Source organism: Copadichromis virginalis, linkage group LG1, assembly GCF_057382275.1.
Source record: "Copadichromis virginalis isolate Kocher_CV1m ecotype Utaka linkage group LG1, C_Virginalis_male_GT1.1, whole genome shotgun sequence".
NCBI lineage: Eukaryota > Metazoa > Chordata > Actinopteri > Cichliformes > Cichlidae > Copadichromis > Copadichromis virginalis.
Genome location: NC_140618.1, coordinates 40,327,253 through 40,354,568, shown reverse-complemented (window position 1 = coordinate 40,354,568; position 27,316 = coordinate 40,327,253). Strand labels below are relative to the sequence as shown.

Genomic DNA, 27,316 nt, shown 5'->3' with positions numbered 1-27,316 from the left:
GTCCCTCAAACTCTAATCTACAGACTCGTGGGTGACATGACCATGTCACGGCTGCTATGTTCATCTTTAATACACATTCTGTCTCTCTCAGAATCAGAATCAGAATGGGTTTATTGCCAGATGTTGAGGTTTACAACATTAGGAAATTGCTGCGGTGCTTCAGTGCAAACAATAAGAATTAAAGTGCTATGTAGAAAGAAAGATATGTGCATGAGATATACATGAGATATATACATGAGAATAAGAATTATGAGTGCTACGTAGAAAGATATATACATGAGTGCAGGTGGTGATCAGTGCCAGACATGAAATGATGCAGTGACACAGCGTAGGGTCATGTGTTAGTGGCGGGGACAGTCATGTGGTTATTGTTCATGTGTCCAACAGCAGAGGGGAAGAAACTGTTCTTGTGGCGAGAGGTTCTGGTGCGAATGGACCGGAGCCTCCTGCCTGAGGGGAGCAGGTCAAACAGACTGTGTCCAGGGTGAGAAGGGTCAGCTGAGATCCGAGCTGCACGCCTCAGTGTCCTGGAGGTGTACAGGTCCTGCAGAGATGGGAGTCTGCAGCCAATCACCTTCTCAGCAGAGCGCACAACACGCTGCAGTCTCTGTTTGTCCCTGATAGTGGCTCCAGCGTACCACACGGTGATGGAGGAGGTGAGGATGGACTCGATGATTGCAGTGTAGAATTGCATCATCGTCCGTGTTGGCAGGTTGAATTTCTTCAGCTGCCTCAGGAAGTACATCCTCTGCTGGGCTTTCTTGATGACGGAGGTGATGGTGGGCTCCCACTTCAGGTCCTGGGTGATGGTGGTACCCAGGAAGCGGAATGAGTCCACAGAGGTGATGGGGGTGTCAGTCAGGATGATGGGGGGGAGTGGGGCTGTGTGCTTCCTGAAGTCCACAATAATCTCCACTGTCTTCTGGGCATTCAGCACCAGGTTGTTGTGGCTGCACCACAACTCTCATATGTTTTAAGAACTTTTCTTTTACTTTGGTAGTACATTTAAATGACATAGAGATTAAAGTAGCACCAAAATTGTAACATTTACTGTTTTAGCACTAAAACACTGAAACTGTGCAATATAAATGAAGCCTTTATACACATCTGTAGTATTCCTTGATGCTTTGATATTAATGTAGTTTTGTTTAAATTTGTGGAAATCGTAAGGTTTACTATAATTACTTTTATGGTAGTATTGTAGTATAGTTGTGTCAGGAAGGGCACTGGGCGTAAAACTGCCAAATGAAAACATACAGACACGGGAGCAGCTCAGGTTAGATTTGACTCTAACTGCCAACATGAAGATGAATTAAAGGCTTTAACGTTGCTTCATTTGGATAAAGGGTAATGCAGCTTGGGAGCCTTGAGAGTTGATATAAGTGTTGGCTCTTATATCGCTGATCCGAGTCAGTACCGAGGTCATCAAAAAAGACGAATTCCCATTACTGGCCTGAGTGAGCGTCCGACAGCACTTGAACGCAGCAAGACGCGGTACTGCTTGGGCGTCATGACGTCAGCGGTCGTGCCTTTCCTTCCGTATTTCGCTGAACTTTGCCGTGAATGTTTACAACCGTGTCTTCCCGCGTCTTGGCTGAACAGCAAGTTAGCGAGCGCCGGCAGCTGTATGTGGCTCATTAGTGAGTGTGGACGATGATTAAAACGGAGAGAGTGCTGCATTTGAAAAGCTGCGTGGGGCGGAAGCTCCGAGTGGTCCGGGAACACTATCTGAGAGAGCGGGTCCCCTGCTGCAGCTCACTGTGTCAGGCCGACTGTGTAAATGGTAAAATCAGCAAAATGTCACATTCACAAAAACTGCTCTTTGTTTACTGCTATAGAAGAATCTAACGTTGCTGTTAACGCAGTGCTGGCAGGTAGGGGTTTGGGGCTGTACACAATCACATGAGGAAAATAACGTCATTTTTATTATATTATACTTTGCTTCACTGTAACATGAATCGTGAAATAGCAAAGTGCATACAGTATGACCCAAAGCTAGAATTACCTCGTATGACAGTTAAATGGCAAACCTGTGCACAGATAAGAGGCAAGGGTGCACCAGTCTGACTTTGTCTAAGATATAAAACCAAAAGGTATCAGATCGGTAGCTTGTGTGGGCAGAACAATGTTATGCGATATTCCTCACTGTGAGGAAGAAACTCGTTAGAGGATGCACTCAAAGATTCCTTTCCTGAAAAAGCATGTTTTTGTTTTCCCTAAATGTACTTGCACTAGTTAATTTTAGCTCAGAATCGTTATTGATCTGTGCTTTATGGTTATGACAGTTTCTTCTTTCACTGCTCTCAGTCTTAATGTAAGTGCACATCTTCATATGCATGTAATGCATGGAGTGGGGCTGATAAGAGACAGGTGAACTGGTGTAATATTAATCAAGTTGACACAACCAACAGTGCTATCGTAAGTTCAATAAAGTGTTCGTAGTAGTTGTTAAACCAGATATATTTAATGAGAACATGCAAGTGAGAGAGTAAAGCCAACAGGTTTGTAGAGCTTTTTAGTGACGTCCACTCACTTGACCACAGTTTGTTAGAAGCATTCAGAGAAAAGCTTTGGGCACAGCAGGTGTAAAAGGCCTGCAGGCTGCCAGCTCTTTAGCTGTTGGTTTCCTTCATGCTATGATCAGCTGGTGATCTGCTGCTGACAGTAGGGATGTAAACGCAGAACAGTGTAGAACTGGATTTGCTTTTTGAGTCTGGACTGCATTGATATGTGATCCAAATACTTGATAGGGTCATCTGTAGTAAAGAACAATCACTTAAGCTTGCACATTTGTGCTGCTGTTTAGTGTTTGAGATGAGAATGATCAGCACTTTTATGAAATATCAATACGAGTTCAAAAGGTTTTTTCTGTGTATATTGTGTATATTGACTTCATCTTAATACAGATCTTCCTTGTGTTTGTAGGTTATACAGCGCCCTGAAAACATTGTGAGCAACACCTCATGTCTTTGCATTTTGCTTGGAAAATAGAAAATAGGTGCAACAATTTATTGAAATATCTGAAGACCTAAAAAGAAATCCATTGTATAAGACGTGCCAGGTTTATGTTTATATCAAGTTTTAGGCTAATAGTGCTGCAGATATCAGCCTGTTGGTGAAAAATACTATTTTATGAATGTCAGACTGCATTATCTGTGGCATTTTTCATAGATTCAGCTAAAGAAATTGGAAAAAGATGCAATTTATTTATTTATTTTTGCTGTGTTATAATGTCTAGATATAACCCTGGTTCATCCCTCGAGTTAGGTGTTTTTTTAATGAATGATTCATAGGTTAGGCTTAACAAATTAAAACTAAATGAAAATGTTTGGTATAATAACTGTGAATGAAAAACCATCAAGTGTCCAAAGAAAGACTTTTAGAAAGCCTGGAAAACTGCTGCGAGGCTGCTCACTGTTAATATGATGGGTCATAATCAAGATAGACTGCATTACAATAACTGGTACTGAAATATATCAAAGTAACAATAAATTTAGTTTTTGCCATATAATATGCTGATGAACATCTGGTGTGCAAATAAAGTAAAAACAAGTATTTCAAAGAGAGTGATGTGTAAGCACAATAAACTCTTTATATGGGACATTTTGGAAAATATTTAAACGCATTTCTCTGGATGTACGTCGATTCCTGTCATCTGTGCAACGTTTAGTAGGAAACAAGCAAATGTAAAAGAAGGATGCTTTTAAGTGTCTTTTAGCACAGTTGATAAAATTTCCAATAGGAAATCAAGCAAATAAAGAGCTGTAGAAAGAAGCCTTTATCGCTGAACATTGATCTTCCCAAACAGATGGAAAGCTGCTGCCCGGAGATTTGACCCACTATGTGGTGCCTGATGTTGCTGTCGTGGTCGACTACCTGGAGATCTTGGAGTTCAGAGAGCTGCAGGGCATCATCTTCACCCAGACTGCTTGCCAGGCTCTACAGAGCAAGAATCGCAGGTACAATTGTTTGGGGTTTTTTTGTTTTTGTTTTTTTTTTGGGGGGGGGAGTTTACTGGGAAGGAAACAGGCCAGTACTGATGTTCTTTTTTGTTATTTGTGGCTTTGTTACATGGAAACTGTTTCAGTTCTTCATCATGTAGGTTTTGAACAGTCATGTAATGTTGAAGAACACATTGACCACTGAAATCAGTAAATGCTGATCCATCCCTCCTGGGTATGTGTCAGCCAGTCTCACAGGACTAACACAACCATTCACACTCGCATTTCTGCATTCACACCTATGGGCAATTTAGTGTTTCCAATTAACCTGTCACCACTAACTGCATGTCTTAAAATGCAGTTAGTGGTGATGTCATTAAAATGAATGCAACTTGTCTGCGTTGTTAACTATCCCCAAACACGGCACCTGCTTCCTGAAATGCTCAGAGTAGCTCATCTGCAACCAGTAACCAGCCGTGCTCAAAGTCTTTTAAACGACTTTCCTCCCCATTCTGATGCTCTTTTTGAATTTCTGTTTGAAATGTTGAGTTGCATTCATAATCAAGCTGTTAGCTGTGTGCCCAGCTTAACCTAGCTACACATGTCTGTAGACATTGACCAGGGGTCAGCCTCATTATATCAGAGCTCTGCTGACAAAGCTGAAAGAGTTGTGACTTGAAATATGTGTCCAGCATAAACATGCAGGAGCGCTTTGGACAAACTTGATGAGCACTGTAAATAAGAAGTCCCACGTGAACTCGGGTTTCAGTCCAGTTTATTCCTGATTTGTGCTCACACAGCCATTTTAGAGTGTTGCATCATTAATGTGATGAGGCTTCACTTTGATAGTGGTGAAACATACAGAGTTGTCATACTGAATCACTACTTACTGTTTTCCATTGACTTTAACGTACACAGCAAAGAGAAAAAAGCTTCATCGTGGACTCTCTTTGCAGTTTCACCTTTGCAGAATCGCTGAATTTTCTATACATCATCTATATTAACTCAACTAGTGATCGGGGCATTTGTAGGCCTTTATTTCTTATTTCATCTGTTTGATCAGTACAAGTGTTCATTTTTAGTGTGAAACAGCTACTACATGTACTCTGAAATGTGCCACGTTAAAGTTAGTGCAGTATAGTGTCCACACATAGTCAACATGTTTCAGAAAAAAGCAATCTGCTGCTTTAGTTCACCAACTGGGCTTTTATTGTGAAACTCAAAGGATAACAAAGCCAGGTGTCATCCTCTTTCAATAATTTCAGATCAGGATCTTATGTTTAGGTCTAATGCATATTATCTGACAGACAAGTCTTTGTTTTATTTTGATTTTTACAAACAAGAGTGAATTTAAAAAATGAGCCAAAATGAACAAAGGAACATAAATTATGTTAGGAAAAGTCAACATACGTTGGTCTATTTTTTCTCCCTCGTGCTTCAGGGTTAACGTTCTCCTAACATCCCCACCATTCTCCCAAACTAATGAGAGGCTTTCTTGAGTGTAATTTATGATTTTATTGAATGTACTTGTTTTTGTAATGTGCGTTTGTGCAGATATTACAAGCGGCTGCAAACCCTTGTCAAAGACCCTCGACACGACTGCGTGCTGTTTGCCAATGAATTTCAGAAGTACTCTTACTGTCCACGAGAGAAGGGCGAGAGCCAGGAAAAATGGCAGACCAGGTCAGTGCTCATTATTTACCACACTCACTGAAGTGTACAGTCAAGTTGCTGCAGCACATGTAGCATAGAAATAGAGTCTATAGAGTCTTTTCCTTTCTCATTTTTTCCTCTTTGTCATGTTTTTTCTTCTACTTATACTTCTTTGACTTCATTTTGTTTTTCTGGGTCAAAGTGTGACGTTACATGTTTCACTAGGTGAAATTTGTAAATCTCATTAATTATAATGGAGATTATGCTAATAAAACATATTCAGTTCTTCAGTAAAGATGAAATACTTGCACCATGGGAAGTCCCCAATCTTGCCTATTGCAGCGTAACTAAGGGAGGATTCAGGGTCACTCAATCCAGCCCTAACTATAAATCAAAAAGGAAAGTTTTAATCCTAATCTTAATAGTGAGAGGGCGTCAGTCTCCCGTGTGCAAATAGGAAGCTGGTTCTACAAAAAAGGGCATGAAGGCTGATGCTCTGCCTCCCATTCTACTTTTGTAAACCCCACAAATAAGCCCGCAGCCTGAGAGTAAAGTGGGTGTGTAAAAGGGGTTTGATTATTCAAGACTTTTCTGTGTAAGAAGATTTTAAATTAAATTCTGGATTTAACAGGGAAGCCAGTATGGGAGAAATATGTTCTTTTGTTCTTGGACTGGATTAACTGAAGGTTTTTCAAATGATGCTTTTAGGACATCCTGATAATCATCCAATCACACAAAATGTCTTTGACTGCACCTGCTGACTACTTCTGCTCAGCAACTCTTGAAAGGAAATTGTGTTTCTAAAAATGTTAAGTCTCTGGGTTTAAAAAATATTTTGTGAAAGTGACATAAATGTATAGTTCACACGTGTGCAAAATTCATCTGGGAGATTTAAAAATGTAAACATTACATTTGAACTTTCTTTCAAATTGTGCAACAGGCCAGCGGTGCAGATGCATATGGCACTTAGAGCACACGTACTGGCTAAGATGTCAATCGAGCATTCATAGTGTTTTGTCCCAATAGGGGTTCAATGGGTAAAGGGGTCATTTTAACATTTTCAAAAATGTTTTTCCTCCACTTCAGGTAGAAAACAAGTGCAGGAACAAAGAAGTCAGGAGGACTTGTGAATGGCAGCTTAAAAGTGATTAATATTTATACCAGTTTAATAGAGAAAAGCACCAAAAGGATTTAATGAGTGTTTTTAATAATAGAGACTTGGTTGTAATGTTAATCACGATCTGACAAACTTTTATGTTGTGCCAACAAATGAAGCTAGAATTGCAGTGTGTTCTCATGAAATGTGTTTATTATATAGATAAGGCACTCAATTATTTATTTTTTATATTCTTTCTGTGGAAGCACCATTTGAATTACAAGTAGTGTGAAATCATAACTTCCACCTACAAAACAGCAAAAACTTAGTGGGATATGTTAAAGATTATTGCTTTAGCGGGCAATTTGCTTTCATGCATCTTATGCTAAACTTGTGAGTTCATTTAATGTGTGTGTGTGTGTGTGTGTGTGTGTGTGTGTGTGTGTGTGTGTGTGTGTGTGTAGGTGTGTGTACTCAGCTGCAGTGTGGTACTACAACCACCTGGCAGGAATGATGAATATAGTGATGATCACTGAGGATCCTGAGGCCGTAGCTCAGTTCAGCAGCCTGACGTCTGGAGTGTACGTCATCTCCGTCCAGGTATATGAAATACCTTTATAATACCATCTACTCTATATCGGCTTCTTATATGTAGCCACCTTACAGGGATTTATCATCATGCATTTAGAGAAACGCGTGGTTTGAACACCTAAAACTGAAAGTCAGCTCTTTGTGTTAAAGTCGTTGTGTTGGAGCCTATATGATGGAACAGTTGGTTGGTCTGTATTATTTCACTAATCTTCAGTGGGACTATTGTAGCATGTAGCAGGCATGGGTTTTTGAAACACTTACATTTTTGGCAGCAGTATTAGAACAGTCTCACTTAGAAGTGAAATTGGTGGTTGTTGTCAAACTTTCGGTCATTACACATGATTTCTTGGTTAAGTGACAAAATGTAAATATATGTGGCATTTAGTCTGTTTACATACGGAGAGCTGCACTTTGTTTTTCAATTCATGTCAGCCTAGCAAGCATGCTGTGGTTGTATAAAACACAGTGACAATGAGTCAGAAAACTATTAAACTAGTATGTAAATGAGAATTTCGCTAAAGGTGAAGGTCACAGCCTTGTTTGTAATTGCACTGATTGATCCGAGCTCTGTCAGAAAAAAACAGTTACACTTTTTACCTATTTGTCGATACACTGGTATCGCCATTTAAAATGGTCAATAAATGACAGTTAAAGTAAAGAAGAGAGGTTAGAAACAGCCTTTAGCCATGTTATGGGTATTGATATTATATGTTTGGCTTCACAGGTACTCTGCATCTTCCCTCTTGGCAACGTGTTTGGAACGCCGCAAACACGAGTCGGTCAGAGAGTAAACTCATTGCTCAATAAGGACTGATATCAAGTCTGATGTTTATTTAAAGGAAAAAGAGCAGTACATGCTAGTAGCCGTGAAATTAATATTACATCGCTTTCTATTGTGATACATTTTTGATACATTGCTGCCAGATTTGTATATTTTTATCCAAACATACGTACCCGGGTATTTTTGAAAACGCAGATTTTTCTATGTGTTTGCGAATTCATTTAAATTGGTTGGTTTCCTAAAATGGTCGTGGCGTTTAAGCACGGTCCAACAATTAACAACAGGGTTGAGGTTGTTGCTTTGGGAAGCCCATTCCAAAAACTCGCTTTATTTATTCTGAAACCAGTTCTTATATCTATTTAACTATTATTGTAATACTAATACTGAGGACGTCTAACTGTATCAAAAGGTTTAAGCATCTGGCTGTTGATTTGAGGTGAATTTGAAAGATTTTACTCTATTTCTCTTTCTCGAACCTGATAAGGTTAAGTGGAAGAGGATCCAAAACTTAGGCCCTTGAAGGGATGTTACTGGAACTAAGAAGGCCAACTGAAGTAATTTATTTCTTGACCTGTGTGTTTTTCCTTTGCCAGGATTATTTGCAAAGCTTCTGGTCAGATCTGCAGGCAGCCCATGAACTGTTTAGCTCCATTTCTCAGGCACAACAAGAGACAGAGGGCGACGATGGGGAGAAAGAGTTTCCCGAACATCTTCCCGCTGAAGTCCTGGAGGCTGGTATAAAGTCTGAACGTTACATTCAGGTAAAAATGTACCAACCTGTTGTTGGGTCTAACGCTCAAACCCCGCTGACTCAGCGCTTTCTTTTAGATTAGATTAGATTAGATAGAACTTTATTAATCCCTCGGGTGGGTTCCTCTGGGAAATTCGATTTCCAAAAAAGCACAGCACTGACAGAAGTTACAGAGTTACAGAATATTATATATATACACACACACACACACACACACACACACATATATAAATACAGAGACAATATAAATAAAATATACGAAGGGGATAAATAGAATAAATAGGAATAAAAATAAAAATACAAGTGAATTGCACATTTCAAGTATTGAGTCTATTGCACTGTTGACTATTTACAAAAGTATTGCACAAAAGGTATTGCACAGTGAGGTGAAGAGGCACTACAGCTTAGTTGTTCCCCCCTCCTTTGTCCTCCTGTTTCCCCTCCCTCTCCCCTCCAGAGAGGAGTTAAACAGTCTGATGGCGTGTGGGACAAAGGAGTTTTTAAGTCTGTTAGTTCTTGTCTTTGGGAGAAGCAACCTGTCACTGAACAGACTCTTCTGATTGTTTATGGCCGTGTGCAGAGGATGCCCAGCATTGTTCATAATGTCCATCAGTTTCTTTTACTTGCTGCAAGGGGAGAAGCTCTTCATCTGATCTTAGCCCAACTCCAGCCTTCCCTCAAAGCCCTTTTATTAACTTCAGTGGTCACACAAACATCAACATTAATGATGCGACAGATAAGACACGCACATGTGAACGTGTGTCTCTGCAAGAGTGAACATGTGATGTGTGTGTATGTGAATGTGTCTCTGTGAGCATGTGATGTGATCAGTGATGTGTGTGTGTAGAAAACAGAGGTGAGCATTCATACTAAAGATCTGATCATCTTGTGCAATGACAAACATATTGATCCACAATTCTCTAACTCCTGTTTTAAGTATACCGGATCTCTCTTTAAAACACGAGTTTAAAACAACTGCAGGAACAAAGTTTAAATATTTTAGTAGCTTTAAGCCTGTTCATTTTTCAGAGAAACTGCAGGTACCTTTAATACATATACTAATCTATACTAACGAAATACACTGATGAGTGTAGGGAGTGTGCTGAGGAGGTAGGAGTATTTGAGGGGCTGACGAATAAAGAAAATGAGATGAAGAGCAGGACTGTTATTGAATGAAGAAGATATGAACTGTCTCTAAGTTTTCTTGCAGTTTAATTTTAAAGGAGAGAGACAGAAAAAACACATCATTATTATTATTATTATTATTTTAAAAAGTCATAAAGGGATTGGCAAGTTATTTTCAGTGAGTCCCCAAGCAAAACATGGCTTAGTATTTGGGGTAGAGACCTTTGTTGCCAGTGGTAAGACTTTTCTTGGTATCAAGTGGAGTAGTCAGAGGGTGACGATGGGGAGAAAGAGTTTCCTGAGGCAGATGGACATCTGCGTCTAAAGGTCAAAGGTCACTCTTTCGAGGATGCCAATGTTCACATTTTGGACAGAGAGGACAGATGGTTTGAAAGAGGAGTGAAAGAAGCCATCTATGTCCACTGTGAGCGACCATCTTTGAACAGAGGCGGGGCTTACGACACCAACTCTCTGCCATCTATAATCCAGTTTTGAGATCCCTCCCAGACGCCTTAACGCCCACTCACATCCTGGACCATCTGACATCAGGAATTCGCATGATAAGGTGGGGCCAGGTTTCACAATGAACACACCCGAAACTCTGGCTGATTGGGACCCACACCCAGTTTCACACCTTGGCTCAGGTGATTAGAGGATCATCAGGGGGTCCTTTTGTCCCTCTGTGGGGGGAAACTCCCACTAGGTTTATATCTGGGACTCTCCACCATTTGACCTTAGAACTGAAGAAGCTTCTCGGATGAGAGGTGAAACGTCTTCAAGCAACTTAAAGAAGTCCAGACACTTTTCTTTGCAAGCTCCTTTGACTACGATGACCTGGATGACTGAGAACCTTCACAGACAGTTTTTGGTTGATATTCTATCGCTCTCCATTAAATGAAACTAACATTAAAGAAATAACATGAATAATTGTTCTTTCTTTGTAACTGAGGAAACCTACAAATTCAGCAGTGATAATTATTTCCCCAACTGTACCTGAGCAGGTATGGAGATGTCACAAAGAGAAAGCAGTGGAGTTTTTCACCAGATTGTTTAACACAACCTCAGTGGCAGAAGAGTAAATGTCTTGTTTCATTCCTTTTTACTAGGGTACACTGAATGTTAACAAGCATCGGGCACAGAACGAGGCTTTCGTCAGGCCGAAGAACTTCTCAACCAAGAGCACAGGTGAAAACGCCTTACATTTTCAAAACAGGTGGAACAGACACATTAAACTTATATTTGCTAGACGTTTCTGATCTCTTCTCCCGACTTTGACCCCCCCCTATCCATCTTAGATCTGACTTGGGATGTGCTTGTGTATGGTCGAAAAAATCGAAACAGAGCGGTGCATGGGGACGAGGTTGTGGTGGAGTTGTTGCCCAAGAACGAGTGGAGAGGGAGGGACACAGCCCTGACTGATGGGGATGAAAAAACTGGAGAGGACAATGAGAGTACACCTCTGCCAACAGGTGGGAATGTTTGTACTCCATTCATTCACATTTGATTTATTTTTGTATTTAATGATATTTTGTGTATTATATTTTCTGTCTGATTTGCCTAAAATATGTTCAGGATATCTCACAAATAAGTAATGAAAACAATGAAGCATCTTGATCGAACCACATGAATGGTTCGATCCGTGGCTCCCCGAGTCTGCAAGCCGAGTATCTTTGGGAAAGATACTAACCCCAAGTTGCTCTCCGATGCATCCATTGGAGTATAGTGAGTGTGAATGTTGCTTAGTAAGCACTTAAACGCATAGAAGGAAGTGCTTGTGTGAATGGGGTGATTGGGTGAGAGTAGAAAAGAGCTGTATAAGAATTAGTCCATTCACCATTCTTGTTTATATCACCTGCATGAAGCAACATTATAAGAACATATTTGGGTGAAATAACATTTGGAAGCTATTTTCTGGACAGGCATTCACAATTAAACTTTTTTTAAAGTTGCTACTGATTTTTATTACAGTTCTGGTGTAATTTGGCACAACTGAACCTCTTCTCCATGGTTCCATTCGTCAGGGAATAGCTTCTTGACAGCCACATTTCCAGAGATTCAAATAACGATGAAGTTTCGTCGAACAACTCAAGGGCCAAATGCATCTCTCAGGTTCTGTGTCACGTCTTTGCTGGTTTTTCCTGCTTTTTAATGACATGGCAGATATTGTTCATCTTCTGTAGAATTTTTTTTACGTCTGACACCTTTTCTTTCGTCCAATACAAAAGAAAGTTTTAAGTCTAGGAGACACAAATGGCAGGGAACGCATCCTGAGCTTCCACTAACATACAGTTCCCTTTACCAAACACAACAGAACAGAGACAGACGGGGCCCCGTAAGTTTGCCAGTGTAACCTCGCAAATGACAAAAGAGAGAAAGAAAGAAAAACACTAATTAATTAAGCACACAACTCAGGGCCCAGTATTCAAAAGGCGAGGAACACTCCTGCAACTATACACGTGGACTCGCACAAATAATCAATAATCTTTTCAGCTGTGGCAGACCTAGAACAGGGAGGGATAGTTCAGGTGCAAAAATACTGTTTTAGCTTGTCACACTTTTAATTTGGCTAACGGGAACACCCTGTGTTTTTACATAAAAAATATGCAACACATAAAATACATTTTAATCTAACTGGAGGCAATTGACCATTGTTAACCCTTCTTATTGTTATTATTTTTACACACGAGGTCCTAAGGACAAAAAACTTCCCCCCCCCTGCGGGCGGTCAATCCTTCAAGCTCAGGTCCTCTACCAGAGGCCTGGGAGCTTGAGGGTCCTGCGCAGCATCTCTGCTGTTCCCGGGATCTGCTGGAACCACTCGCCTAGCTTGGGAGTCACCGCACCGAGTGCTCAGGTTACCACGGGGACCACTGTTACCGTCACCTCCACATCTTCTCAAGCTCTTCTCTGAGCCCTTGGTACTCTAGCTTCTCATGTTCCTTCGTCCTGATGTTCCTGATGATTGCTAAATCTGTCACTACAGCCGTCTTCCTCTGCTTGTTCACCACCACTATGTCCGATTAGCCATCACCATTTTGTCCGTCTGTATCTGGAAGCCCCGAAGCATCTTAGCTCGGTCATTCTCCATCACACTAAGGGGCGTCTCCCGTTTTGACCTCGGGACTTCCAGGCCATACTCGGCACAGATATTCCCTTTATACTATGCCGGCCACCTGGTTATGGCGTTCCATGTATGTCTGCTAGCATCTTGCACCCTGTTGTTATGTGCTGGATTGTCTCAGGGGCATCTTTACGCTTGTATCTGGGGTCTTGACTGACTGGTCTGGTAGACCCCAGCCTCTATGGATCTTGTACTTATGGCTTCATGTGCTGCCATTATTAGTGCCTCTGTGCTCTATTTCAGTCCAGTCCAGCCACTGGTAGGATTTCTGGATGTGAGCTAGTTCTTTTATCTGTTGGTGGTACTGTGCAGGATCCTGTCCTTCCATGATGGTTCCTCTTCTTGCTCCTCTTTCTTGGGTTTCTGGTGCCTGAGGTATTCACTAAGCACACCTGAAGCCCCTACCAGTCAAAAGTGTGGACACGCCTTTTTTTTAGTGGTTTTTCTGTCATGGCCTGGTACTTCTACATAGTAGATTCTCACTGAAGGCATCAAAACTATGAATGAACACATATGTAATTATGTAGTACATATGTATATACCGGCTCCCCCCCAGTGCTGCGTTCTTTCTCCTCTGCTCTTCTCCCTGTACACCAACTGCTGCACCTCCACCCACCAGTCTGTCAAGCTAATCAAGTTTGCAGATGACACCACCGCTATTGGACTCATCTCGGACGGGGATGAGTCTGCCTACAGGAGGGAGGTTGAACGTCTGGTGTCCTGGTGCAGCCACAACAACCTGGTGCTGAATGCCCAGAAGACAGTGGAGATTATTGTGGACTTCAGGAAGGACACAGCCCCACTCCCCCCCATCATCCTGACTGACACCCCCATCACCTCTGTGGACTCATTCCGCTTCCTGGGTACCACCATCACCCAGGACCTGAAGTGGGAGCCTCCGTCACCTCCGTCATAAAGAAGGCTCAGCAGAGGATGTACTTCCTGAGGCAGCTGAAGAAATTCAACCTGCCAACACGGACGATGATGCAATTCTACACTGCAATCATCGAGTCCATCCTCACTTACTCCATAAATGTCTCTCTGTACTGATGTCTGACATTTAACCCCACAGGTCGTATTGTAGGGATCCTGCAGAGGAACTGGAGAGACTACGTGGTAACTTTCCCCACTAGGGATGGGATTCAGTCCCAGAGCAGGAATTCCCAGCGGATACTGACCATACCTTGGGACCAGCGTATTCCTAAAATCCGCATCAGTACTCAACAGGCTGAAGCTCTGCAGGTCTGACTTGACTTACATCTATAGGTTGATTTTATTTTCATGATGTACATTATGGCTTAGTCACATGAGTAAAAATAGGACGGCACCTGCCTTGTAACAAAGAAAAAACGCTGCTTTTCCAGTGATTGCAGTGAATATTTTGCATTCAGCGTTCAATTACAAGTAGTTACGGCAACCAACTGGTCGATCAAAGGTTGAGAATACAACACTGTCAACCTCTGGATGAACGCTTTCAAGGTGATTGCCTTGAAAAGCAGGACTCTATCTCCAGACCATCTTATCACCATTTGATTGGTGTTTTGCACCCTTTAAATAAAAGTAACTGACTGAGAGTAGTTGCAGAATTAGTCCCCGTCTTCCAAAGAAGCATTTCAAAGCCAACAATATTGCAAATTCATTGCACATAGCAACACCGATCTTGTTTGCGCTCCAGTCTCTAGTGTTACTATAGCATTATGCTTTTGTCTCATAGTGTGACCAGTGTTTACTAAGTGCTGTCTCATTTCTATCCCTGTCTTCTCATCCTCACCTAGGACCACAGAGTTGTGGTGCGCATTGATTCATGGGAAAGCACGTCATTCTATCCCAACGGCCATAGTGTACGGGTTTTGGGTCGAGCTGGAGAGCTTGAGACTGAGGTCCAGACCATCCTCCTAGAGAACTGCATCCATATTCTTCCTTTCTCAGACGCACAGGTGAGAGCACCTACGTTAGAGATAAATTCAAGTTTTTACATCTCTAAAAGGCAAATTCCACAAGCCTATATAGTATGTTTCACCTTTCGTATTTAGCTGTTGTGAACCCATCAGCAATTATTGTGAATATAAATATTATGATAAAATGTGATTTTTTTTGATGTCTATAAATTGCAATTAAACAGTTAAATTCAACCATAATTGACGCAAATGGTGGCAAATACCCATCTACACAGTTTGGAAATACTTTGGTGAGTAATTTGCTTCATCCTGTGTGATAAAACTTGCAGGATTCTAGTAAGTTAAGTAATTTCAGAAAATATGTTTTTGTTACTAATTCCCAGCTCTGGTTGTACTTTGGATGTAGGTTTTTGATTGTTAAGGATTAATAAGCTTCAGAATTGTCCAAAAACAGCTGGACATTATTAAAACATTATTACCAAATCACCAAGCACCCTAGCAGCTCCATATACCAAAAGCTTGGGGAAAAAAAGAGTCTGGACTTTTTCTTGAAGATGTTTCACCTCTCATCTGAGAGGTTTCTTCAGTTCTAGGAGAAACTGGTGCAGAGTCCCAGATTTTAAGCCCTATGGGAGTGTCCCCCAGGAGAGATGGACCCCCTAATGATCCTCTACCTAATCACACGAGCCAAGGTGTGAAAATGGGTGTGGGTCACAATCAGCCAAGTATTCGGGTGAACCCACTGTGAATCCTAGCCCCACCCCATCATGTGATTTCCTGAGGTCAGATGGCCCAGGATGTGAGTGGAAGCGTCTGGGAAGGGATCTCAAAACTGGATTATAGATGGCAGACAGTTGGTGTCGTAAGCCGCTGCCTCTGTTCAAAGATGGTCGCTCACAGTGGACATAGATGCCTCTTTTACTTCTCTTTCAAACTATGTCTTCTGACAGCTGAGTCTTGTCTCATTTTAAGAGCTTCCTTTACATGTGTGTGTTCCCTCTTTTTTCCTTCAGGCTTAGAGGGAACATGTTCTGCCCGGTGGTGTAGGGTCCTGATTACTCAAAGTTTGTGTTCCAGAGGGTGATGGGAGTCAAACAGGAGGTACTGGTCCGTGTGTGTGGGCTTCCAGTAAACTTCATGTTGAGGTTTCCGTTCTCTTTAATGCGCACGGCAAAGTCCAGGAATGGCATACTGTTATCCTTTGTGTCTTCCCTGGTGAACTTTGTTTTTATCCACAGCGTTGATGTAAACAGTGAAGGATTCTACTTCCTGGGTTTTGATTTTGACCCATGTGTCATCAACATATCTGTACCAGTGGTTAGGTACTGTCCCTTTAAAAGAGCCAACAGCCTTTCTTTCCACCAGTTACTCCTAGACCTGAAGAAGCTTCTGACAGGTGAAACGTCTTCAAGGAACTTATAGAAGTTTGGACGCTTTTCTTTCCAAGCTCCTTAGACTACGATGACCTGGATGACTGAGAACCTTCACAGACTTATATGACCAAAAGGTTTGCAAGTTGACAGCTCGGTCCATAATAACCCTTAATGTGGTCACCCTACTGTCAGCTTACTTGGCTAAGCTCTTTCAGGACATTGGCCACCTGTATGCATTTTCCCCTTCTCAACCTCATACCAGTGATACTGAGTGGGGTGAGGGAGGAGTAGCTGTCTCTCATTTTTATAGATCCCATACTGGCCCATCAGGCCATTGATGGCAGAACTAGCTTTTCTGTTCCACTACTGGCCATGACCATTGCCTTTGAACATTGACTTGGCGTGATTTTTTTCTTCCACATCCCAAATGGTCAGCACTCTGGGCGTGGCACACGAGTGGCTGATTTAAAATGAAGCAGGTCTCTCTCTGAGAGTCATTGTGAACATTCAGAATGCTAGATCACTTTCTACATGCTCATTTTATGAAGTATTTGAGAGATTCCTTATCTATACTCTGTTTAGGGATGGGTATCGTTTAGGTTTTATCCGATACCGGTACTTTTGAAACTGTGCGGGTGCTTAAATGGTGCTCTAACCGTTGCTTCCTTCTCTCACCCCAACCGGTCGCAGCAGATGGCCCCGCCCCTCCCTGAGCCTGGTTCTGCCGGAGGTTTCTTCCTGTTAAACAGGAGTTTTTCCTTCCCACTGTCGCCAAAGTGCTGCTCATAGGGGGTCATATGATTGTTGGGTTTTTCTCTGTATCTATGAAGCGCCTTGAGGCGACTTTTGTTGTGATTTGGTGCTATATAAATAAAATTGAATTGAATTGAATTGCTTAAAGAATGGAGAACACAAACTTTGTCCAAAAACCTCTTATGTTTTTATTTTTAGCAGTCTCTTTTTTCTGCAAAATGATAACCAAGTTAGCCTTTTCTTTTGATACAACATACCTACTTTGTTTGGAACCGGTGAATAATGGAAAACATGTTTAGCTGTTTGTTTTTTTTGTAAAAAGATAACGGTGTTAGCTTTTTCTGCAGCTACAGGGCATGTATGGTATCACTCTATCAAACAAGAAGACAGTCGCATGTAACTACGACGGTGTTTGCTAGTTCACCTTACATGCATTAATGTAATAACGTGGTTAGCCTACTCAACGTAAATTACACACGAACAACATTAAGCTCCTCACGCAGAGAAGAACGGCTGCTGCTGCATCATCATCCGTCTGCTACACTGGCAGGGCTAGGGGCCAGGACTCTCCTCTTCGGGTTTTTGGGGGATGTTGCTAACTCCAGGTCCAATAACAGGCAACCCACCCGCAGTAGATGTGCTCGGTGTGAAGTCTCGCAGCAAGCTATCAAATACGATGCATTTCTCTGCTTTTAAAAAAACGCTATGCGTCGCCAGGTGTTTCATCGGATTCGAGGTGTTACTTCCTTTGCACAGTATCACAGTATCAGCTTAAAGCACTTGTTGCTGCTGAGTTTGCATATTTTGCTGTGAAGTACAGCCAGACTTTTGACCGCTTTGCCTTGGACATTTAATCTGTAGCTCTGCTCTCAAAGAACATACGTACCTGGACCCGCCTACTATCCTCGGAAACATAAAATGATTGGCTAGAATCCAAAGTGTATGACATCTCAAGAAAAAAAAAAGCCACCCGTATCCGGTATACCCGCACCCAATGTTCCCTCTAATTTTTCATGTGTCTGAGCGAACACACAAACTCCCTGAGCGTCCCTTGGACCACTGTGAGCAACAGCAGACGTGTGCACTGTGGTGACGCCAGCATCGAATCCATGCAAGTTACATGGTTTATTAAAATAATAAAATTACAGCATTTACATTTATGTTAGACTACTTTTAATTAACTATTTTAGCCCACTTACAATGAAAATTTAAAAAAACAAAACAAAGAAATCTTGTTCATGACCTGTGTAGTATGTTAACACTATTGGAAGTAAAAATAACTTGAACTCCAATTTTGAAAACACAAGTTTCTTTTGTTTTTTTTTCATAAAGCTCTGACTTGTATTATGAGTCTGTGGTCTGGGAGAGAGTCTGTAACTCTGTCTGCAAAATACAGTAAATAATGACCAATGTTGGGTAATTAATTATATAGTTACTTCTTCAAAAAAGTTACTGAGTTTTGCAAACAACAAAGTTTTTTGCAGCTGTTTACCTAAAAATGCAGCCAAGGCGTTTTTTTAAATAAACATTTCAAACTATTTACAGAACAATCAGCTGTTCTGCATCAAATCTGATGCCACACAAATTATTTGTGCCACTCCAAAAAATAATTTCTGTCAACTATGAGATGAAGGAGAACAACAGCCTGATACCTGCAGGCCTGACAGCAGCAGATGTGTCACTGCTGTAACACCTGTAACACTCAGCAGTCGCCTCATTGTTCTGACACACACTAAACGTCGCCACGCCGCTTTGCTCGCTAAAACACCGGTGTCGGCACATAAGGACGCTGTCAGAGCCTGTCAACACATTGATTAGCTGCGTATATACGAATGTGAATCGCATTACTGGCTGGATCCCATACGGGAGCAGCCAGTCACTGACTAACACTGCAAAACAGACTTGTTAAAGTATTGATTTTAATTTCAATTCAGGTTAGATTTTTTTTTTGTGCGCAGAGACCGTGCCAGCAGTGCGCAATTGTGCACACACAGCTTCGAGGGAACATTGCCGGTACCCATTCCTAACTCTGTTCCACATGTGTTATGTTTCCTTCAGGATTAGCTAAATAAGAGAGGATTATTTTCCATTTATTAAACTGCATTTAGCTACTCTTTCGTATCACATTTACTTTGGGAATGCACCAATTGGTCCACATCCTGTTTATGCAGGGCCCACTTTTAAACGGTAAATTGCTGAAAATGTAGCCATATATAGCGCTTTTCTGTGTCTTGCACTCCTTTGCATAGATTGAAGCATCTGTGTGTTCCTGTTTTGTTGAGTGCATCTGTCTGTGTGGCTGTTGAAGGCTACTGAGAGTGTGACCTTCACAGTTCACCAGAGGACCATCTATTACATTTGTTAGGTTATGCGTTTTTGATATTATTGCATCCTCACTGGCACACTCAGTCCTTAGTGTGGGCTTACCCTGCTCCATACCTTGTTAAGGATAAAGAACTTACAACCTGGAAGTAGATTATATCTCCCATAGTGAGATACAGAGAATGGTTGCTTACCAGGGTAACTCTGGTTTTCTGAAACCCAGGTGATGTTTGGTTTTCACCTCCAAACAATCGCAGTCAGAGATCAGGTGAAAGAGGAAAGAGCAGAGAGCGTCAAAATAAAAGGGAAATTATGGGAGCAAACACCAGAGTTTAACAATTGTTCATCACTAAATACAGTACAGATATTTTAATAAGGAGAGGTTATTTGAAAGAATGAAATTGATTTACTGATGAACAGAATTTAAACAGGTGATTTGCCGTTAGACTCAGATGGCCTATCTCAGCGGAACAGAACCCCGTCTGTGAAAAGGATTAGAGCAGGAGCCCCGAGAGCCTGGAAGCTGGTGGTGGAATGGTTGAATGGAGCATGAGTGATGAGATGAGGCGTGTACAAGGAAGAATAACCGAGGACACAGCATGAATGCTGATTGGCCTGGAGAAGGTGATTGGACTAGACCACTTCAGGAACGCCTTTAGCCACACCTCACCAGGTGTAGACAATCGGCAGTTAAACCTAGGCAACACCTGAAGACAACTGCATTTCCACTGTAAGGAGTGTAAGGGTTGCAATGGGCTGTAACAAAGGACAAGCACAGATGAGTCCACTATCATAGACTGGAACATCATTCATAACTTTTTATGTTATAAAGGGGGTGGCAGTAGAGCTTCTGTGATTGGTCACATCAGAGAGTGCTTGGTTATCAGAGAGTTACCATAGTAACCAAAGGTTTTAAAGATTGCAATATAGCTATTGTTGTCCAGAGGGGCCGATGGTGCGATATGGCAGCCTGGCTTCTGTCAGTCTGCCCCAGGGCAGCTGTGGCTGCAACTGTAGCTGCCTCCACCAGTGTGTGAATGAATAGTGGCATTGTAAAGCGCTTTGGGTGCCTTGGAAAGCGCTATATAAATCCAATCCATTATTATTATTATTATTATTATTATTATTATTATTATTATCAAATCAACAAAATATTAAAGAATCATTAAATATGTGGAATAGTTCATTCTTTCCTTTTTTCATCAGTGGTTTACACACTGGCTTGCAGGCAAAATGTCACTGGTTCGATTGCAACCGGAGATACAAATCAGGGTTGTGCCTGGAAGGGCATCTGGTATAAAACTCTGCCGTATCAAAAGATGCTGAGCTATCAGGTGTGGTGACCCCTTGTGACAAGGGAGCAACTGAAAGTGAAACACTGTTTTGCTTTGTCTTTGTGTAAAGTGTCCTTGAGTGTTTTGAAAGGCGCTTAATAAAATGTATTATTATTATTAATGTTTTGTATAGAATCATAACAAAATGTGAAAAGTTCAAAAGACTATGCGGCTGTTTAGCTGTGCCTGTCCGTCTGCCATCAGCTGAGAGAGATGCCGGTCAACTCTCTGGAGAAGCCGTGGACGGTAGACCCCTCTGAGGTGGCAGAGCGGCGGGATCTTAGGGACAGTCGCCTGGTGTTCAGCATCGATCCACGCGGCTGTGAAGATGTAGACGACACGCTGTCTGTACACAAGCTCCCCAACAGAAGGCTGGAGCTGGGAGTTCACATTGCTGATGTCACTCACTTTGTCAAAGAGGGTTCGCTCACAGACTTGGAGGCACGTTCAAGGTGAGGAACTGGTTGGAGTGGTTGGGTAGAGTAGGTGGGATATAAAAGGATAAAAGAAAATTACAGCATCTTGCATAAGTGTTCAGAGGAACTTTCAGAAGTACAAAGAGGCAAGAAAGTTGTTGCCTGAATTAATGTTGCATCAGCAGCATGCCTTGTAGCGCAATTATAAATAACACAGAGGGCCACCTTAAATAAGGCTCGTGTCTGATGTGAAGCATTAAGCCTTAAATGTCTATCATTTAATCACATGTAGAAGGACTTCACAGGGTCCATGATGGCTTTGAAAGTATCACTGGCACCAGGAATTGAACCAATGGTCAGCACGTTGTTGGTTCAATCCCTGGTGCCTTCGGGCTTCATGTTAAAGTCACCTTGCACAAAATACTTAACCCCCAAATTTCCCTGGATGCATCCATTAGTGTGAGTGTGCATGTGAGAGAAAATGCTTAAAGGTATAGACTAACGCGCTGTATGAATATGTGTGCGAATGGACGAATGCTGGTCGTGCTAAAAGGTGGTTGGGGTTCTCACAGTAGAGAACTGCTACACACAGAACACAGTGGTCCATGTTGTTACGAAGAACTTGTGCTCATTTTGAGTACGATGCCATTAACAGGACAGGGGAATGTTTCCGCTGTGGGAAAGCCTGAGTGATTTTCACTGTGGCCTTCATAAACATATATTACTACGGGACATGGCAGCCATACTTGTACACAACATTCAACCAGAAGGTCATGCAGCAAAAAAAGGAAAAATGAGTCCGCTTCCAACTAAATTAGTTTTATTCTACTGAGTGGTAGAAGTAAAGAACAGTGTGTCACACATCATTTGTTTTCAGATCCCCTTTGTACAGTGACGGGTGTCAGGAAAACACCGGAGGTCACATGATGGCATGTGACCTTGAGTACCTGATGTTAATGGTTTGTCTATAATTGGCTTTCAGTGCATCTTATTAAATGATGATACAAGACAGTTGAACCACAGTAATAGAACAAGAAGATATTCATCTGTGTTTATGTCCAGATATATGCACATGTTCTGATTTATTTATTTATTTTGTGCTGTATTGTACAAATGAATAAAACTGAGTTTAAAATATCTGCAGTAAATGAAGTGAAGGTCGGGGCTGCAAAAGTAATGCTTGCACTTGATCTCCACAAATTTTCCTTCCTGGGAACATGCAGCGATGACACCATGTGACAGGGAAGCAGCCCAAAAAAATTTGTGTCACAGCTGAACGGCCGACAAATCTGCAGCAAATGCATTCTGCTGTCATCTCGGTGTAATCTCGCTATAATCCAAAATCTCTACGGAATTCTTTCAGCACCTTGTTGAGTCTTGGAAGTGAAGAAAGGAGTGTTCAGAAGGCAGAAGTGTCTAACCCAGTGCTAATAAAATGTATCTGATAAAGTGTAGTCTGCAGATAAATTAGTAAGAAGGTCCATGAAGTGCATGTCGTTTTTTAAAGGCAGCAGCAGCAGCAGCAGCAGCATGTACAGAAGATGATTGAGAGCCGAGTGAGGAGAGAAACTCCGTGTAGACTGTTAACAACGTGCACTTATAAAATAATACTGAAATCTTACTATATATTTTTTATGTTGTGATTTTTAATGTAGTTTTGGTCCTCTGCTTTCTCTCTGACTTACTCTAAAATTCCATTTTACATTTCATAGCTGTCCACAAAGCAGCGTGCAGATCACCCACCTGTCCAGCTCGCCTCCACACTTTAAAGAAGTAAATTAAAATCTTATGATTGTGGTTTGAAGCCTTAAATTCTATTTCAGAAAATGGGGAATATTTATTAAATCATAAGAAAAACATTTTGCTTATTTATTTCATCCTTCCTGACTTATTAATAAACAGAAGGATGAAAATGACAAAGGTGGAACAAACTCTGAATATTTAGTACTTATTTTCAAATTATGTCTCACTTTTGATTAGAAAGAAGATGATAAAGCTGCTGCTTTGATCTCATTGCCTTTTTATATTTATTATGTCACTTCTTAAGGGCTACAACCTACTACCTGGCAGACCGCAGGTACGACATGCTGCCTGCTATTCTCAGCGCAGACCTTTGCTCACTGCTGGGAGGTGCTGACAGGTTAGTAGACTTCCCATCACACGTTTCATTTTCATATGCTTAAAATGCATGCTAGTTGTGTAACTGACACTTTCAAATTCAGGTATGCAATGAGCGTGCTTTGGGAGCTTGACGCAGAATCCCTTGAAGTCCAAGAGGTCTGGTATGGTCGTACACTCATCCGCTCCTCCTATCAGCTCCACTACGAGCTGGCTCAGGCGCTCCTCAACGGAGAACAGGTTGAGGTAGCGGAACTGGCCAACCTGGGTCCTCAGGAAAAGGGTTCTAAGCTAGCTCAACTCACTGAGGCACTTGAGATGCTCACACATGTAGCCAGACATCTTCGGGCAAAGAGGGACAGAGGAGGAGCGCTGGAGCTGGAAGGAGTGGAGGTATGATTGGTTTCTTGTATCTTCATAGAGTATTTTGTGTGTTTTGGTAATGTGTGTACTTAACAGTAAGACTATATAAATAAAGACTGCAAACATTTAAGGTTCATGTTCTTAATTGAAAGCGTAAGCATGTTATAGCTGAGTGTCTAACCCTAACACATCGTCACTACTGACGTCTAACATACGACACAAAATGATTCAATGAATCTGAAGTGAATCAAACAAAGTAAACCGTGCACATAGCTTCAGTGGAGAGAAATCCATTCTGCACATTAAAAACTGGAACCACTATCTTTCTCGCACATTTCAGCTGCAGAAGATTCTCCCTTCTAAGCTTCTGTCTAAGTGAAAGTTTGACTTAACCTCTGTGTTTGGTCATTTTGTCAGATGACATCATGGTTAGAAAATTCAGTATCAGTCACCCCGAGACACTTCATACAGCCGAGGGGAGGAAATCAGGTCAAAAGACACCTGTGGAAAAGGGCCAGGGATTAATGATAACTAATGATTAAATGGAGATTGGTCTATAAACATGTAGTCAGTGATAATGATGACAAAGAGGTGATGATGATGTTCGGCGTCATCATGAGAATCCCCCAGCTGCCACGGTCTATTGCAGCATAACTAAGGGAGGATTCAGGGTCACCTGGTCCAGCCCTAACTATATGCTTTAGCAAAAAGGAAAGTTTGAAGCCTGATCTTGAAAGTAGAGATAGTGTCTGTCTCCTGAATCCAAACTGGAAGCTGGTTCCACAGAAGAGGGGCCTGAAAACTGAAGGCTCTGCCTCCCATTCTACTTTAAATACTCTAGGAACAACAAGTAGGCCTGCAGAGCGAGAGCCAAGTGCTCTAATAGGGTGATATGGTACTACAAGGTCATTAAGATAAGATGGGGCCTGATTATTTAAGACCTTGTATGTGAGGAGCAGGATTTTGAATTCTGGATTTAACAGGAAGCCAATGAAGGGAATCTGCTCTCTCTTTCTAGTCCCTGTCAGGACTCTTGCTGCAGCATTTTGGATTAGCTGAAGGCTTTTCAGTGAGTTTTTAGGACATCCTGATAATAATGAATTACAGTCGTCCAGCCTGGAAGTAATAAATGCATGAACTAGTTTTTCAGCGTCACTCTGAGACAGGATGTTTCTAATTTTAGAGATGTTGCACAAATGGAAGAAAGCAGTCTTACATAATTGTTTAATATGTGCGTTGAAGGACATGTCCTGGTCAAACATGACTCCAAGGTTCCTCACAGTGTTACTGGAGGCCAAGGTAATGCCATCCAGAGTAAGAATCTGCTTAGATACCATATTTCTAACATGTTCAGGACTCAGTACAATAACTGAATGAATTTAGACGCAGGAGTCTTCCAGGTCTTTATGTTTAGTTTGGTTTTTTGCTGTGTTATTTACTGAATTACAGATGGATACCATATATTTCTTTTCATCGATAATAAATTATAGTACGGTCTAATAGAGACGTTATTTTTAAAATCAGGCGTCTAAGCAGAACACGTTCCTCAGCAGAAAACATTTTATCAGAAAGTCATTTCAGTGAGAAACCAAGCACTCCACTGTGAAACCACTGACAGTTTTCACATTAGATCACAGCCATTTATCTACAGCGGCTGGTCGGCCATCTGTTAAAACCTCATATGGACAATTCCTGTTGTTCTATAAGATGCTCTCTAATAGGATGTCTTGGATTTATTTATTATTCAGTTATTGCATTCCTGTTATGGCTGTACGCACACAGAATATTGATATGAAGTAAAAATGATTCTCTCGGGTTGCTTCTGGGATAGTGGAAAAACCAATATATTTCTAAAAGTGTGTTTAATGATTGAGCTGCCACCCAAAAATCAAGTTCTTATCTTGACAAAGCTGGATTATTGACCGCTGGTGAAACATCTGTTGTCCTGAAGGATAAGGACAACAGATGTTTCATCTTGATCTATTATATAAAACGGCCAAAACTGTGTTCAAATCCTAACTTTCTGGCTTCTTTTGGTTCCTGCTGAAGTGCTTTGGGTCCCCTCAGTTCATCCTTAGTCTGAGAAAAGTTTTGTTCTCTCTTTAAGGCACATTTCCTTTGAGCTAACTTAAACTCTGATTGGCTGTCCACTATAAACAAAAAGCATGAACAGCAGATCGGTGGAGTTTCTGTGCCCATGAGCAGAGCTGTGTGCCTGTTAGGGATATGTGTTCTTACTGGTATGATAGAGAGCTGAACGTAGGAAAGACAGTAGACTGTTTTCAGGTTGAGATTCATTCACATTTGGTTCTCCGTGCAGCATTTGTTCCGGTGGAATGGTGCATGTTCAACTGAGTTAAAGTAAACTGTAGTAAAATGTGCCCCATTTCATTGAAGTCACGTTAGAAGCATTTTCCCTTTTCAGGTGGGTGCCCAGCTGGATGAGGAGAGGAACATTACGGCCCTGGTCCCTCGTCAGCCCCTGGAGGTCCATGAGACCGTGGCAGAGTGCATGATTTACGCCAACCACTGGGTGGCCCGCAAGATCCAGGAAGCTTTCCCCAACCAGGCCCTTCTAAGGTGTCACCCACCACCACAACAGGAGCTATTCAACCAGCTGGTGGACACTGCAAAGGCCAAAGGTTTCACCATTGACACCAGGTAATGTTTTTGACTGTTCAGTATAGAAACTGAGGAAATGCATATTGTAGTTCAACGCACATCATGTTCAGACACACAAGTGTGTGAACCTGAAATGTTTGATAACACGGGGACACACTCAGGTGTCACATGAGCAGTCAGACAAGAAGAAGACATGTTCCTTCAGCTCAGGTTGAGGTTGAAGCCAAATATGCTTCCAAACCAAAGACTAGAACATATGATGAAGCATATCTTGCCTTTGGCTTCAGCTTCACAACAGCTGTCGTGGCAAGGTCGGTCTCCCCGACAGAATTAGTTTCCCCTGCGTCGGGAGCACACGCTGGGCTGTCCAAATCACGGACAAACAGGATCCCACATTCTTGATTTTCAGTTCACAAACACTTCTTATAACGACTAACTACTCCTGAAACTTTGGAGGTTTTAGCTCTTTACACAGTAAAGTTACAGGATAAATATAATTATCAGGCAAAATGTCCTTCGTTTGTTAAAATAATCCCGTCTGATACCACGAGAGGACAATAAATATTTCTGTTGTAACCCTTAAACTGAATGGTAATGTAACGACACTCAGGTTTCACTTTTTTACAAAACTAAAACATCACTACTTCCACGTCTGACTGTTTGTAATGGAGGCGGCGTAACCTGGATCCACACTCCGTGCCCAGCGAACGCTCGCCACGCAGGGGGAACACATGCTGTCGGCGATGCCGACCTCGGCACAACGCTGATCCTGCCGCAGTTTGTTCCCCGGTTCAAATCCCGGACAAACAGGATCCCACAGCTGTTTATGCTTTTAAACCCGTTTTGCACAGAGAGCAGTGTTGAATATTCTCACACGGGAACAAAACAAACAACTCAAATAATTAAAGATGGTTTGTTTTTCTGTTTTTTAAAAGAGGCAGTGATTTATTTAATTACAACCTGTAATCTATTACAGTTAACTTTTATTTGTTTAACTGTTTACAAAAGGTCTGAGGATCTGAGGCGTGGAATGAACTGCAATGGAGTTTGAAAACAAA

General features: G+C 41.7%; 1 protein-coding gene across 3 annotated transcripts in view; it reads left to right on the top strand.

The window, feature by feature from the left end:
- Positions 1-1,533: 1,533 nt before the first annotated feature.
- dis3l (DIS3 like exosome 3'-5' exoribonuclease) overlaps positions 1,534-27,316 on the top strand; it is a 30,799-nt gene continuing 5,016 nt past the window's right edge. Inside the window, exons 1-13 of one of the 3 annotated variants that reach the window (XM_085462966.1) lie at positions 1,534-1,783; positions 3,809-3,959; positions 5,496-5,624; positions 7,155-7,290; positions 8,656-8,823; positions 11,045-11,123; positions 11,234-11,407; positions 14,132-14,301; positions 14,835-14,996; positions 20,944-21,191; positions 23,203-23,295; positions 23,378-23,666; positions 26,062-26,297. In XM_085462966.1, coding sequence (XP_085319092.1) covers positions 1,654-1,783; positions 3,809-3,959; positions 5,496-5,624; positions 7,155-7,290; positions 8,656-8,823; positions 11,045-11,123; positions 11,234-11,407; positions 14,132-14,301; positions 14,835-14,996; positions 20,944-21,191; positions 23,203-23,295; positions 23,378-23,666; positions 26,062-26,297 — 2,165 coding nt within the window. In that variant the 5' untranslated portion in view covers positions 1,534-1,653. The remainder of the gene's footprint in view (positions 1,784-3,808; positions 3,960-5,495; positions 5,625-7,154; positions 7,291-8,655; positions 8,824-11,044; positions 11,124-11,233; positions 11,408-14,131; positions 14,302-14,834; positions 14,997-20,943; positions 21,192-23,202; positions 23,296-23,377; positions 23,667-26,061; positions 26,298-27,316) is intronic. The other 2 variants (XM_085462980.1, XM_085462973.1) reach the window with 2 other exon arrangements.